The sequence below is a fragment of the Heptranchias perlo genome, chromosome 19 (genome assembly GCF_035084215.1).
Source record: "Heptranchias perlo isolate sHepPer1 chromosome 19, sHepPer1.hap1, whole genome shotgun sequence".
Taxonomy (NCBI): Eukaryota; Metazoa; Chordata; class Chondrichthyes; order Hexanchiformes; family Hexanchidae; genus Heptranchias; species Heptranchias perlo.
The window spans coordinates 110,368-126,578 of record NC_090343.1 but is presented as its reverse complement, the minus strand read 5'-3'; the positions used below and the strand labels follow the sequence as shown (position 1 = coordinate 126,578).

Genomic DNA, 16,211 nt, shown 5'->3' with positions numbered 1-16,211 from the left:
CCAGCACTGAGCCCTGCGGCACCCCACTAGTTACAGATTGCCATTTTGAAAATGACCCTTTTATCCCGACTCTTTGTTTTCTGTTAGTTAGCCAATCCTCTATCCATGCCAGTATATTACCCCCAACACCATGAGCTCTTATCTTGTGCAGTAATCTTTTATGTGGCACCTTATCAAATGCCTTTTGGAAATCCAAATATACTGCATCCATTGGTTCCCCTTTATCCACCCTGCCCGTTACTTCCTCAAAGAACTCTAATAAATTTGTCAGACATGATTTCCCCTTCATAAAACCATGTTGACTCTCCTTGATTGTATTATGAGTCTCCAAAATGAGTTTTCCAATCCGCTGGAATCTTTCCAGAATCTCGTGAATTCTGGAAGATTACAACCAATGCATCCACTATCTCTGTAGCCACTTCCTTTAAGACCCTCGGATGCAAGTCATCAGGTCCAGGAGACTTGTCAGCCTTTAGACCCATTAGTTTACCTAGTACTTTTTCTCTAGTGATAGTGATTGTTTTTAGTTCCTCCCTCCCCTTTGCCCTTTGATTTTCTACTATTATTGGTATTTTATTAGTGTCTTCAACTGTGAAGACAGATACAAAATATCTGTTCAATTCCTCTGCATTTCCTTGTTTTCCATTATTATTTCCCCAGTCTCATCCTCTAAGGGACCAATGTTTACTTTAGCTACCCTCTTCCTTTTTATATACTTGTAGAAGCTTTTACTGTCAGTTGTTATATTTCTTGCTAGTTTACTCTCATAATTTATTTTCTCCCTCATTATTATTCTTTTAGTCATCCTTTGCTGGTTTTTAAAGTTTTCCCAATCTTCGGGCTTACCAGTAATCTTTGCCATGTTGTATGCTTTTTCTTCTAACCTGATACCATTCTTGACTTCCTTAGTTAGCCATGGTTGGTTCACCCTTTTTGTGGAGTCTTTCCTCCTCACAGGGATATATTTTTGTTGCGAGTCATAAAATATCTTTTTAAATGTTTGCCACTGCTTATCCACCATCATACCATCTAATCTATTTACCCAGTCCACTTTAGCCAATTCCACCCTCATTCCTTTATAATTGCCCTTATTTAAGTTTAATACAGTAGTTTCAGACCCAAGATCCTCGCTCTCAAACTGGATGTGAAGTTCTATCATATAAACATCCATGGTTCTTGTTACCGCTCCACACCTCTCCAATGGTTTGGCTGAGAAGTTTACAGCACAGAAGGAGGCCATTCGACCCATTGTGTCTGTGCCAGCAATCCAAATCTAATCCCACTGCCCCGTTCTCTCCCCATAGCCCTGTATCAATCCCAAACTAATCCCACTGCCCTACTCTCTCCCCAAAGCCATGTATCAATCCCAAACTAATCCTACTGCCCCACTCTCTCCCCATAGCCCTGTATCAATCCCAAACTAATTCCACTGCCCTGCTGTCTCCCCATTCCTGCAATGTATACGAGATGGTTTTCTAGATTAGTATATTGAGGAACCAACTGGGGAACAGGCTATTTTAGATCTAGTATTGTGCAATGAGAAAGGGTTAATTAATAATCTTGTTGTAAAGGAGCCCTTAGGGAAGAGTGACCATAATATGATAGAATTCTTCATTAAGTTTGAAAGTGACGTAGTTCAATCTGAATCTCGGGTCTTAAATCTAAACAAAGGAAATTACGAAGGTATGAGGCGCAAGTCGGCTGTGATTGATTGGGGAAGTACATTAAAAGGTTTGACGGTAGACAGGCAATGGCTAGCATTTAAAGAATTAATACATTATTTGCAACAAATATATATTCCTTTAAGGCACAAAAACCCAACAGGAAAAGTGGTCCAACCAATGCTAACAAGAGAAATTAAAGATAGTATTAAATCAAAGGAAGAGGCATAAAAAGTTGCCAGAAAAAATAGTAAGCCTGAGGATTGGGAGCATTTTAGAATTCAGCAAAGGAGGACCAAGAAATTGATAAAGAGGGAAAATAGAATATGAGAGTAAACTAGCGAGAAACATAAAAATGGACTGTAAAAGCTTCTATAGGTATGTAAAAAGGAAAAGACTGGCGAAGGCAAATGTGGGTCCCTTACAGACAGAGACATCTTACTGCAATTATACAGGGCTTTGGTGAGACCGCACCTGGAGTATTGTGTACAATTTTGGTCTCCTTATCTAAGAAAGGATACACTTGCCATAGAGTGAGTGCAACGAAAGTTCACCAGACTGATTCCTGGGATGGCGGGATTGTCGTATGAGGAGAAATTTAGTAGACAAGGCATGTATTCTCTAGAATTTAGAAGAATGAGAGGTGATCTCATTGAAACATACAAAATTCTTGCAGGGCTCGATAAGGTAGATGCAAGGAGGCTGTTTCACCATTAAGGGATATGGGGATAGTGCAGGAAAATGGCATTGAGGTAGAACATAAGAACATAAGAAATAGGAGCAGGAGTAGGCCATCCGGCCCCTCGAGTCTGCTCCGCCATTCAACAAGATCATGACTGATCTTTTACCTCATCGCCATTTTCCTGCACCATCCCCATATCCCATGGTGCATTTAATATCTAGAAATCTATCGATCTCTGTTTTGAATGTACTCAATGACTGAGCCTCCACTGCCTTCTGTGGTAGAGAATTCCACAGGTTCACCACCCTCTGAATGAAGAAATTTCTCCTCATCTCGGTTCCAAATGGCATACCCCGTATCCGGAGACTGTGACCCCTGGTTCTGGACTCCCCAGCCATCGGGAACATCCTCCCTGCATCTAGTCTGTCTAGTCCTGTTAGAATTTTATATGTTTCGATGAGATCACATCTCATTCTTCTAAACTCGAGTGAATATAGGCCTAGTCGACCCAATCTCTCCTCATACGTCAGTCCTGCCATCCTAGGAATCAGTCTGGTAAACTTTCGTTGCACTCCCTCCATGGCAAAGACATCCTTCCTCAGATAAGGAGACCGAAACTGCATACCATACTCCAGATGTGGTCTCACCAAGTACGACTGCAGTAAGACATCCCTGTTCCTGTACCCAAATCCTCTTGCAATGAAGGTCAACATACCATTCGCCTTCCTAACTGCTTGCTGCACCTGAATGCTCGCTTTCAGCGACTGGTGTACAAGGACACCCAGGTCTCGTTGCACCTCCCCTTTTCCCAATCTATCACCATTCAGATAATAATCTGCCTTTCTGTTTTTACAACCAAACTGGATAACCTCACATTTATCCACATTATGCTGCATCTGCCCACTCACCCAACTTGTCTAAATCACATTGGAGCCTCTTTGCATCCTCCTCACAGCTCACATTCCACCCCAGTTTTGTGTCGTCTGCAAACTTGGAAATGTTACATTTAGTTCCCTCATCCAAATCATTGATATATATTGTGACTAGCTGGGGCCCAAGCACTGATCCCTGAGGTACCCCACTAGTCACTGCCTGCCACCCGGAAAAAGACCCGTTTATTCCCACTCTCTGTTTCCTGTCTGTCAACCAATTCTCAATCCATGCCAGCATATTCCCCCCAATCCCATGTGCTTTAATTTTGCACACTAACCTCTTGTGTGGGACCTTATCAAAGGCCTTCTGAAAATCCAAGCACACCACATCCACTGGTTCTCCCCTATCTATTCTACTAGTTACATCCTCAAAAAACTCCAGTAGATTTGTTAAGCATGATTTCCCTTTCATATTAAAACTAATCCCAATGTCCCGCTCTCTCCTCATAGCCCTGTATCCATCACAAACTAATCCCACTGCCTCACTCTGTTCCCATAGCCCTGTATCAATCCTAAACTAATCCCAGTGCCCTGCTCTCTCCCCATTGCCCTGTGGTTTCCTCTGCTCCAAATATTTATCTAATTTTCCCTTAAAAGATGCAAGTTTGTGCCTCGCCCACTCCCTGTGGCGATGCATTCCATGCTCCAAAAACTCTCTGGGTAAACAAATTTCTCTTCACCCTCTCAGTGACCAGTTTAAGTTGATGATCCCTGGTCACTGACTCCCCAACAAGAGGAAATATTCTTCCCATATTCACCCGATCAAAACTCTTCAGAATTTAAAAAACTTCCATTAATTCTCCTCTTATCTTTCTTTGCTCCAGTGGAAACAGTCCCAGTATCTCAATTCTCTCTTCAAATCTCTAGTTTCCATCCCTGGCATCATCCTGGTGAATCTATACTGTATGTTCTCTATGATTTTATTGTCCTTTCTATAGTGAAACTGCACACAGCACTCTATAACTAAGGCCTAACCGATGCTGTGTACAAAGTTATCATTACTTCTTTAGTAAAAAACACTTCCCAAAAGAGGGAAGTAGCAGCGGCTACAATTCCCACAGGACACATTCATACAAATATCCTGTAGTCAGTTACAGAGGACATTAGACAAGAGTGGAATCTGAAGTGGAGAAGGACTGTGAAATCTCAGTAACTGGAGTAAAACCTTGTCTGCAAATTAGGATTCGAATATCTGGCCAACAAGCACAAGCAGGTGACAATCTTGCCTCTGTTAGTTGGGTCCTCAGTATTCCACCCTTTGTTTATAGAGAGGATCGTAGTGTTAACCTTTCAGGTCAATGATATTTTTCCAGAACTGTTCTGATGAAAGATCATCGACCTGAAACTTTAACTCTGTTTTTCTCTCCACAGATGCTGCCTGACCTGCTGAGTGTTTGCAGCATTTTCTGTTTTTATTTTAGATTTCCAGTGTCTGCAGTATTTTGCTTTTTGAAGATGTCCTTTTCTCTACCATTAGATGGTGAACTGGTCTGTACCCAGGTCCTTCCTGTTGAGAAAGGGGTGGGGAGGGGACGGAATGATGGCTTCAGCTAACTTATTACAGCACAAGCACAGGTGGGGTTGTTGGACAATAGAACCTATAATAGAAAGATACTTGCAGGGTATGTAAACCCTGCCAGCCACCCTGCACTCGCATAATCCCATAAATGGCCAGGAGATGATTGGCCAGTTAATGTATTTTGGCGAATTCTGGCCAGACATTGGGAGAATTCGATGTTCTTCTTTCAGTCATGCTGTTAGATCGTTAAACTCCACCTGGAAGGTCAGGTGCACCTCACTTTATTGTTTCAGCTTCAGGACGGCACTTCTGACAATGCTGTACACCTGTGCACAGATCTATCATGTGTGGCATGATGATGAGAGGTGAAGGTGCCTTATCCCATGAAATGTCCAAGAAGATTAGCAGAAGCCCTTGTGATGGACTGTGTGAGTTGAGAGAGTGATTTGAGTAAAGAAGGAGCTTCAATGTTTGAAGAGGTTGCCCTTTGCACAATCATAGAATCATAGAATCATAGAAGTTTACAACATGGAAACAGGCCCTTCGGCCCAACATGTCCATGTCGCCCAGTTTATACCACTAAGCTAGTCCCAATTGCCTGCACTTGGCCCATATCCCTCTATACCCATCTTACCCATGTAACTGTCCAAATGCTTTTTAAAAGACAAAATTGTCCCCGCCTCTACTACTGCCTCTGGCAGCTCGTTCCAGACACTCACCACCCTTTGAGTGAAAAAATTGCCCCTCTGAACCCTTTTGTATCTCTCCCCTCTCACCTTAAATCTATGCCCCCTCGTTATAGACTCCCCTACCTTTGGGAAAATATTTTGACTATCTACCTTATCTATGCCCCTCATTATTTTATAGACTTCTATAAGATCACCCCTAAACCTCCTACTCTCCAGGGAAAAAAGTCTCAGTCTATCCAACCTCTCCATATAAGTCAAACCATCAAGTCCCGGTAGCATCCTAGTAAATCTTTTCTGCACTCTTTCTAGTTTAATAATATCCTTTCTATAATAGGGTGACCAGAACTGTACACAGTATTCCAAGTGTGGCCTTACTAATGTCCTGTACAACTTCAACAAGACATCCCAACTCCTGTATTCAATGTTCTGACCAATGAAACCAAGCATGCTGAATGCCTTCTTCACCACCCTATCCACCTGTGACTCCACTTTCAAGGAGCTATGAACCTGTACTCCTAGATCTCTTTGTTCTATAACTCTCCCCAACGCCCTACCATTAACGGAGTAGGTCCTGGCCCGATTCGATCTACCAAAATGCATCACCTCACATTTATCTAAATTAAACTCCATCTGCCATTCATCGACCCACTGGCCCAATTTATCAATGATGTGGAGATGCCGGTGATGGACTGGGGTTAACAATTGTAAACAATTTTACAACACCAAGTTATAGTCCAACGATTTTATTTTTAATCCCACAAGCTTTCGGGGGCTTTCCCCTACCTCACCAAGATCCCGTTGCAATCCTAGATAACCTTCTTCACTGTCCACAATGCCACCAATCTTGGTGTCATCTGCAAACTTACTAACCATGCCTCCTAAATTCTCATCCAAATCATTAATATAAATAACAAATAACAGCGGACCCAGTACCGATCCCTGAGGCACACCGCTAGTCACAGGCCTCCAGTTTGAAAAACAACCCTCTACAACCACCCTCTGTCTTCTGTCGTCAAGCCAATTTTGTATCCAATTGGCTACCTCACCTTGGATCCCGTGAGATTTAACCTCATGTAACAACCTACCATGCGGTACCTTGTCAAAGGCTTTGCTAAAGTCCATGTAGACCACGTCTACTGCACAGCCCTCATCTATCTTCTTGGTTACCCCTTCAAAAAACTCAGTCAAATTCGTGAGACATGATTTTCCTCTCACAAAACCATGCTGACTGTTCGTAATCAGTCCCTGCCTCTCCAAATGCCTGTAGATCCTGTCTCTCAGAATACCCTCTAACAACTTACCCACTACAGATGTCTGTAGTTCCCAGGCTTTTCCCTGCCGCCCTTCTTAAACAAAGGCACAACAATTGCTACCCTCCAATCTTCAGGCACCTCACCTGTAGCTGTCGATGATTCAAATATCTCTGCTAGGGGACCCGCAATTTCCTCCCTAACCTCCCATAACGTCCTGGGATACATTTCATCAGGTCCCGGAGATTTATCTACCTTGATGCGCGTTAAGACTTCCAGCACCTCCCTCTCTGTAATATGTACACTCCTCAAGACATCACTATTTATTTCCCCAAGTTCCCTAACATCCATGCCTTTCTCAACCGTAAATACCGATGTGAAATATTCATTCAGGATCTCACCCATCTCTTGTGGTTCCGCACATAGATGATCTTGTTGATCCTTAAGAGGCCCTACTCTCTCCCTAGTTACTCTTTTGCCCTTTATGTACTTGTAGAAGCTCTTTGGATTCTCCTTTGCCTTATCTGCCAAAGCAATCTCATGTCCCCTTTTTGCCCTCCTGATTTCTCTCTTAACTCTACTCCGGCAATCTCTATACTCTTCAAGGGATCCACTTGATCCCAGCTGCCAATGCATGTCATATGCCTCCTTCTTCTTTTTGACTTGGGCCTCAATCTCCCGAGTCATTCAAGGTTCCCTACTTCTACCAGCCTTGCCCTTCACTTTATAAGGAATGTGCTTACCCTGAACCCTGGTTAACACACTTTTGAAAGCCTCCCACTTACCAGACGTCCCTTTGCCTGCCAACAGACTCTCCCAATCAACTTCTGAAAGTTCCTGTCTAATACCATCAAAATTGGCCTTTCCCCAATTTAGAATTTTAACTTTTGGGCCAGACCTATCATTCTCCATAGCTATCTTAAAACTAATGGAATTATGATCACTGGTCCCAAAGTGATCCCTCACTAACACTTCTGTCACCTGCCCTTCCTTATTTCCCAAGAGGAGGTCAAGTTTTGCCCCCTCTCTCGTCGGGCCATCCACAGACTGAATGAGAAATTCCTCCTGAATACACTCAACAAATTTCTCTTCATCCAAGCCCCTAATGCTATGGCTGTCCCAGTCAATGTTGGGAAAGTTAAAGTCCCCTACTATTACCACCCTATTTTTCTTGCAGCTGTCTGTAATCTCCTTACATATTTGCTCCTCAATTTCCCGTTTACTATCTGGGGGTCTGTAGTACAATCCTATCAAAGTGATCTCTCCCTTCTTATTTTTCAGTTCTACCCATATAGACTCAGTGGGCGAACCCTCGGATATATCCCCTCTCACTACTGCCGTGATGTTCTCCCTAATCAAGAACGCAACTCCCCCTCCTCTCTTACCTCCTGCTCTATCTTTCCTATAGCATCTGTACCCTGGAACATTGAGCTGCCAGTCCTGCCCCTCCCTTAGCCATGTTTCAGTAATAGCTATAACATCCCAGTCCCATGTACCCATCCATGCCCTGAGTTCATCTGCCTTGCCCATCAGACTTCTTGCATTGAAATAAATGCAGTTTAATCTAGACTTCCCTTGGTCTTTGCCCTGCTTTCTCAGACCATCTGTCCGGTCAAGTTTTGTACACTCTCCCTTACTGCCTTTTGTTTCTGTCACCACTTTACTTCCCACTGACTTCCTGCATCGGTTCCCATCCCCCTGCCACATTAGTTTAAACCCTCCCCAACAGCACTAGCAAACACTCCCCCTAGGACATTGGTTCCAGTCCTGCCCAGATGCAGACCGTTCAATTTGTACTGGTCCCACCTCCCCCAGAACCGGTTCCAATGGCCCAAGAATTTGAATCCCTCCCTCTTGCACCATCTCTCAAGCCACGTATTCATCCTAGCTATCCTGTCATTCCTACTCTGACTAGCCCGTGGCACTGGTAGCAATCCTGAGATTACTACCTTTGAGGTCCTACTTTTTAGTTTAACGCCTAACTCCCTAAAAGTGAGTTCCCCTGACATCCAGACGGTGAGAGAGAGAGTGTGAGGGGCAAATGGTGAGCAAAGCTGTCTGGATGGTAGAGGACATAAATTGCACCAGAGCCTGACTTAACATCTATATTCCAGGTTGTTAAAGAACCATTGTTGTCTCAGTCAATCACGGTGCCTAAAATAACTGTGCCCCCACCATCTACATTGGCATCTCAGTCAGTTACTGTAACTGGTGCCACACAATGTTCAAATTTCATCATGTGCCAGAAGGACCCCCATGGATACATCGTAAAATCTGGGGGGTTTCCATCTGCTGATACTCCCGGCTTTGATGGGAGGTGAAGTTGCCCTTTAACTGTTTCCGGCCTTTGAAAGGCTGCATCAGAATTCAATTCCCCCCTCACCCCCGAGTGATAGTAACCCAATGAGGGGAAGTTTCTGGCCTCAAGCTCCCTGTGTGTCTAATGAGGGTTCTGGGGGAAAATGTTGGTGGGGGATTCACTGTGGACCCTTCCTGCCACAAACCCACCAATGGGAGGAGAGTCCAAACCTTGGAGGCGTCTGAGAGGCGATTTCATCGACATGTATAAGATAGAAAAGGGTATGGAAAGGGTTAACTGGAAAAGTAGGACAAGGAACAGAGAAATTTAAGACCAACGTCTGGAAATTCTTCTTCACACAAACCGCGATCAACACATGGAATCAGCTCCCAGTTGGAGAACTGCAGGTGAAATCCTGGAATCATTTGAGAAACCGTAGATGTGAAATACTAACCGCAGTTAAATCCCATCTGTCAGCTCAGTATCGACAATCAATTCACTGAACAGAGGAGGTACAACAGGACAAACAGCCTTCATCACCGTATTCATCTCCGAATCATGTACCTGGGAATTTAATATTATGGGAAGTGATTTAACTATTGAGATTCTATATAGCACGATTTGGCTCACACTTTACCTCAGAATCCTGTTCAATCGGAAGGAATGGCCTATATTGGAATTCTCTATAATGAGATCAGTTTACTTGAGTGGGTTTCTGTGTTTGGACCAGAGTGTGCTTATTTTAGAAATCTATTGATAAACTTTGAATGGAGCGTACAGTTCCTCTTATTCAGTTACAGTAAGTTCCAGCTTGTCTGTAATGAATTTGGTCCCAGTGCTTGTTCCCTCAGAGGTCCTTGCATCTCCTAGAAAATGGCTCCATTCATTTCCCTTTCTGTGAGTGATTGGTGTGAGAGACTCCAGCAATTACCCACTCGCCAGGCAATAAGTAGAAAGAAACTGTTTCATGCATTCCTTCTCGGAGTGAATTGTGCCAAGTGATTAATCTTAAAAAATGTTTTCATAATTAATGTTAACTTTAACTGCTACCTTTCCAGATGTTTCAGTGTACATAAATGCCGCTTGTGTTTTCAGTATTTCCACCCGAGTAGATTGAAAGAATCTGTCTCAGCCCCTTCTGACCAGCAATGGGGCTCTATCATTTTCAGAGTTTTAAGGACCTGTGTTTTCAAGAGTTTCAGAGTTTTGGAATTTTTTTAAAAGTCCACGCAGCCTGCCGGCATCATCAGGTAAGAAAATACAATCACCCTGTTCTTTAAATCTTCTTTTAGACCCACATGGGTCATAGAAACATAGAAACACAGAAAATAGGAGCAAAAGTAGGCCATTCGGCACTTTGGGCCTGCGACGCCATTCAAAATGATCATGGCTGATCGTCGAACTCAGTACCCTGTTCCAGCTTTTCCTCCATATCCCTTGATCCCTTTAGAATTAAGAAATATATCTATCTCCTTCTTGAATACATCTAATGACTTGGCCTCCACTGCCTTCTGTGGTAGAGAATTCCACAGGTTCACCACCCTCTGAGTGAAGAAATTTCTCCTCATCTCGGTTCTAAATGGCATACCCCGTATCCTGAGACTGTGACCCCTGGTTCTGGACTCTCCAGCCATCGGGAACATCCTTCCTGCATCCAGTCTGTCTAGTCCTGTTAGAATTTTATATGTTTCGATGCGATCACATCTCATTCTTCTAAACTCTAGTGAATATAGGCCTAGTCGACCCAATCTCTCCTCATACGTCAGTCCTCCCATCCCAGGAATCAGTCTGGTAAACCTTTGTTGCACTCCCTCCATGGCAAAGACATCCTTGCTCAGATAAGGAGACCAAAACTGCACACAATACTCCAGATGTGGTCTCACCAAGGCCCTGTATAACTTCAGTAAGACACCCCTGTTCCTGTACTCAAATCCTCTTGCAATGAAGGCCAACATACCATTCGCCTTCCTAACTGCTTGCTGCACCTGAATGCTCGCTTTCAGCGACTGGTGTACAAGGACACCCAGATCTTGTTGCACCTCCCCTTTTCCCAATCTATCTCCATTCAAATAATAATCTGCCTTTCTGTTTTTACAACCAAAGTGGATAACCTCACATTTATCCACATTATACTGCATCTGCCATGTTCTTGCCCACTCACCCAACTTGTCTAAATCACATTGGAGCCTCTTTGCATCCTCCTCACAGCTCACATTCCACCCCAGCTTTGTGTCGTCTGCAAACTTGGAAATGTTACATTCAGTTCCCTTATCCAAATCATTGATATATATTGTGAATAGCTGGGGCCCAAGCACTGATCCCTGCGGTACCCCACTAGTCACTGCCTGCCACCCGGAAAAAGACCCGTTTATTCCTACTCTCTGTTTCCTGTCTGTCAACCAATTCTCAATCCATGCCAGTATATTCCCCCCAATCCCATGTGCTTTAATTTTGCACACTAACCTCTTGTATGGGACCTTTTCAAAAGCCTTCTGAAAATCCAAGTACACCACATCCACTGGTTCTCCCCTATCTATTCCACCAGTTACCTCCTCAAAAAACTCCAGTAGGTTTGTTAAGCATCGTTTCCCTTTCATAAACCCGTTCTGACTTTGTCCAATCCAATACCCTCCGTGTGTTCTGTTATCACATCTTTTACAATAGACTCTAGCATTTTCCCCACTACTGATGTTAGGCGAACTGGTCTGTAATTCCGTTTTTTCTCTCCCTCCTTTTTTAAATAGTGGGGTTACATTTGCCACCCTCCAATCTGTAGGAACTGTTCGAGTCTATCGAATTTTGGAAGATGATCACCAATGCATCCACTATTTCCAGGGCCACTTCCTTTAGTACTCTGGGATGTAGATTATCAGGCCCTGGGGATTTGTCAGCCTTTAGCCCCATTAATTTCCCTAGCACTATTTTGTTACTCATACTGATTTCCTTCAGTTCCTCCCTCTCACTAGACCCTTGGTTCCCCAACATTTCCGGGAGGTTATTTGTGTCCTCCGTTGTGAAGACAGAACCAAAGTATGTGTTTAATTGTTCTGCCATTTCTTTGTTCCCCATTATAATTTCCACCCTTTCTGACTGTAAGGGACCTTCATTTGTCTTCACTAATCATTTTCTCTTGACATATTTATAGAAGCTTTTACAGTCAGTTTTTATGTTCTCTGCTAGTTTACTCTCATACTCTATTTTTCCCCTCTTAATCAATCTCTTTGTTCTCCTTTGCTGAATTCTAAACTGCTCCCAATCCTCAGGCTTGCCGCTTTTTCTGGCAAATTTATATGTCTCCTCTTTGAACATAAGAACATAAGAAATAGGAGCAGGAGTAGGCCAATCGGCCCCTCGAGTCTGCTCCGCCATTTAATAAGATCATGGCTGATCTGATCCTAACCTCAAATCTAAATTCATGTCCAATTTCCTGCCCGCTCCCCGTAACCCCTAATTCCCTTCACTTCTAGGAAACTGTCTATTTCTGCTTTAAATTTATTCAATGATGTAGCTTCCACAGTTTCCTGGGGCAGCAAATTCCACAGACCTACTACCCTCTGAGTGAAGAAGTTTCCCCTCATCTCAATTTTGAAGGAGCAGCCCCTATTCTAAGATTATGCCCCCTAGTTCAAGTTTCACCCATCCTTGGGAACATCCTTACCGCATCCACCCGATCAAGCCCCTTCACAATCTTATATGTTTCAATAAGATCGCCTCTCATTCTTCTGAACTCCAATGAGTAGAGTCCCAATCTACTCAACCTCTCCTCATATGTCCGCCCCCTCATCCCCGAGATTAACCGAGTGAACCTTCTTTGTACTGCCTCGAGAGCAAGTATGTCTTTTCTTAAGTATGGAGACCAAAACTGTATGCAGTATTCCAGGTGCGGTCTCACTAATACCTTATATAACTGCAGCAATACCTCCCTGTTTTTATATTCTATCCCCCTAGCGATAAACGCCAACATTCCGTTGGCCTTCTTGATCACCTGCTGCACCTGCATACTAACTTTTTGATTTTCTTGCACTAGGACCCCCAGATCCCTTTGTACTGCAGTACTTTCCAGTCTCTTGCCATCAAGAAAATAACTTGCTCTCTGGTTTTTCCTGCCAAAGTGCATAACCTCACATTTTCCAATATTGTATTTCAACTGCCAAATCTCCGCCCACTCACCCAGCCTGTCTATATCCCCCTGCAGGTTTTTTATGTCCTCCTCACTCTCTACTTTCCCTCCCATCTTTGTATCACCTGCAAACTTCGATATGTTGCACTCGGTCCCCTCCTCCAAATCGTTAATATAGATCGTAAAGAGTTGGGGACCCAGCACCGACCCCTGCGGAACATCACTGGCCACTGGTTGCCAGTCCGAGAATGAACCATTTATCCCAACTCTCTGCTTCCTGTTAGATAACCAATCCTCCACCCATGCCAGAATATTACCCCCAATCCAGTGATTCTTTATCTTGAGCAATAATCTGTGATGTGGCACCTTGTCGAATGCCTTCTGCAAGTCGAAATAAACTACGTCCACTGGTTCCCCTTTATCCACTCTGTACGTTATGTCCTCAAAGAACTCAAGCAAATTTGTCAGACATGACTTCCCCTTCGTAAAGCCATGCTGACTTTGTCCTATTAAATTATGTTTGTGCAAATGTTCTGCTACTGTCTCCTTAATAATAGACTCCAAAATGTTACCCACCACAGATGTTAAGCTAACTGGTCTATAATTTCCAGCCTTCTGTCTACTACCCTTTTTAAATAAGGGTGTTACATTAGCAGTTTTCCAATCTGCCGGGACCATTGCCGAGTCCAGAGAATTTTGGAAAATTATCACCAAAGCATCCACAATCCCTACTGCCACTTCCCTCAAGACCCTCGGATGTAAGCCATCAGGTCCAGGGGATTTATCCGCCTTGAGTCCCATTAATTTACTGAGTACCAATTCCTTAGTGATTTTAATCGTATTTAGCTCCTCCCCCCCTAGAGCCCCCTGTTTGTCCAGTGTTGGGATATTCTTAGTGTCCTCTACCGTAAAGACTGAAACAAAATATTTGTTCAGCATTTTTGCCATCTCCATGTTTCCCACCATTAATTTCCCGGTCTCATCCTCTAAGGGACCTACGTTTGCCTTAGCCACCCTTTTTCTTTTTATATAACAATAGAAACTCTTGCTATCTGTTTTTATATTTTTTGCTAATTTATTTTCATAATCTATCTTCCCTTTCTTAATCAATCCTTTCGTTACTTTTTGCTGTCTTTTGAAGACTTCCCAATCTTCTATCCTCCCACTAAGTTTGGCTACCATATATGTCCTTGTTTTTAGTCGGATACTATCCTTAATTTCTTTACTTAGCCACGGATGGCTGTCATTTCTTTTACACTCTTTTTTCCTCAGTGGAATATATTTGTTTTGAAAGTTGTAAAATAACTCCTTAAATGAACACCACTGCTCATGTACTGTCTCACCCTTTAATCTATTTTCCCAGTCCACTTTAATCAATTCCGCTCTCATACCATCATAGTCTCCTTTATTCAAGCTCAGTACGCTTGTTTGAGAACCAACCTTCTCACCCTCTAATTGGATATGGAATGTAACCATGTTATGGTCACTCATTCCAAGGGGATCCTTAACTAGGACATTATTAATTAATCCTGGCTCATTACACAGGACCAGGTCCAAGGTTGCTTGCCCCCTTGTAGGATCAGTTACATACTGCTCAAGAAATCCATCCCTAATACACTCAATAAACTCTTCCTCAAGGCTGCCCTGCCCAATTTGATTTGTCCAGTTAATATGATAGTTAAAATCCCCCATAATTATAGCTGTTCCCTTATTACATGCCCCGACTATTTCCTGATTAATACTTCTTCCAGCAGAGTTGCAACTATTAGGAGGCCTATATACTATGCCCACTAGTGTTTTTTTCCCCTTATTATTCCTTATCTCTACCCAAACTGTTTCATTATCCTGATCCTTTGTCCCAATATCATTTCTCTGTATTACAGTGATTCCTTCCTTTATTAACATAGCCACTCCACCTCCCCTTCCTTCCTGCCTGTCCTTCCTGATTGTTAAATACCCTGGCATATTTAATTCCCAGTCGTTGTCACCCTGCAGCCATGTTTCTGTAATGGCCACAAGATCATACCCATACGTAGTTATTTGTGCCGTTAACTCGTCCATTTTATTACGAATGCTACGTGCATTCAGATAAAGAACTTTCAAATATGTTTTGTGACACTTAGTTCCTGCTTTTTCCTTCTTGTCTCGATGTTTGTCCTGGATCTCCTTCATCTCCTCTGTGTACTTGCTGAAGGTGCTGCCGAACTGGGACCAGGCCTTAGAGGGGATGGTGATGGAGTTCCTGTAAGAGGGCTTCACCTCACTCACTCGCATGAACACGCCGTACTTGTTGGAGCCCACGTCGAAGAAGAAGCGCTTTCTGTCCACGGTGATGGACGTGCCCTCGGGCAACTCAGACTGGCCGCACGGCTCGTCGTCCACGCCGTAATCGTCGATCAGCTTCGCCAGCGCGTCCCTGAACTCGATGAGCCCTTGGGCTCATTTAGATCTAATATTATCTGTAATTTCTTTTGTAAGCCACAGTTGAGCCACCTTTCCTGTTCTATTGAAAATGCTGGAGTCTATTATAAAAAATGTGATAACAGAACACTTGAAGGGCATTAACGGGATTGGACAAAGTCAGCATGGGTTTATGAAAGGGAAATCATGCTCAACAAATCTACTGGAGTTTTTTGAGGATGTCACTGGTAGAATAGATAGGGGAGAACCAGTGGATGTGGTGTATTTGGATTTTCAGAAGGCTTTTGATAAGGTCCCACACAAGAGGTTAGTGTGCAAAATTAAAGCACATGGGATTGGGGGGAATATACTGGCATGGATTGAGAATTGGTTGACAGACAGGAAACAGAGAGTAGGAATAAACGGGTCTTTTTCTGGGTGGCAGGCAGTGACTAGTGGGGTACCGCAGGGATCAGTGCTTGGGCCCCAGCTATTCACAATATATATCAATGATTTGGATAAGGGAACTAAATGTAACATTTCCAAGTTTGCAGATGACACAAAGCTGGGGTGGAATGTGAGCTGTGAGGAGGATGCAAAGAGGCTCCAATGTGATTTAGACAAGTTGGGTGAGTGGGCAAGAACATGGCAGATGCAGT

The 16,211-nt window shown here is 43.4% G+C and overlaps 1 protein-coding gene across 1 annotated transcript in view; it reads right to left on the bottom strand.

The window, feature by feature from the left end:
• The window catches only part of LOC137335503 (uncharacterized), a 90,347-nt gene that overhangs the window by 57,273 nt on the left and 16,863 nt on the right, over positions 1-16,211 (bottom strand). The window contains exon 2 of the mRNA XM_068000843.1: positions 15,222-15,568. Coding sequence (XP_067856944.1) covers positions 15,222-15,568 — 347 coding nt within the window. The remainder of the gene's footprint in view (positions 1-15,221; positions 15,569-16,211) is intronic.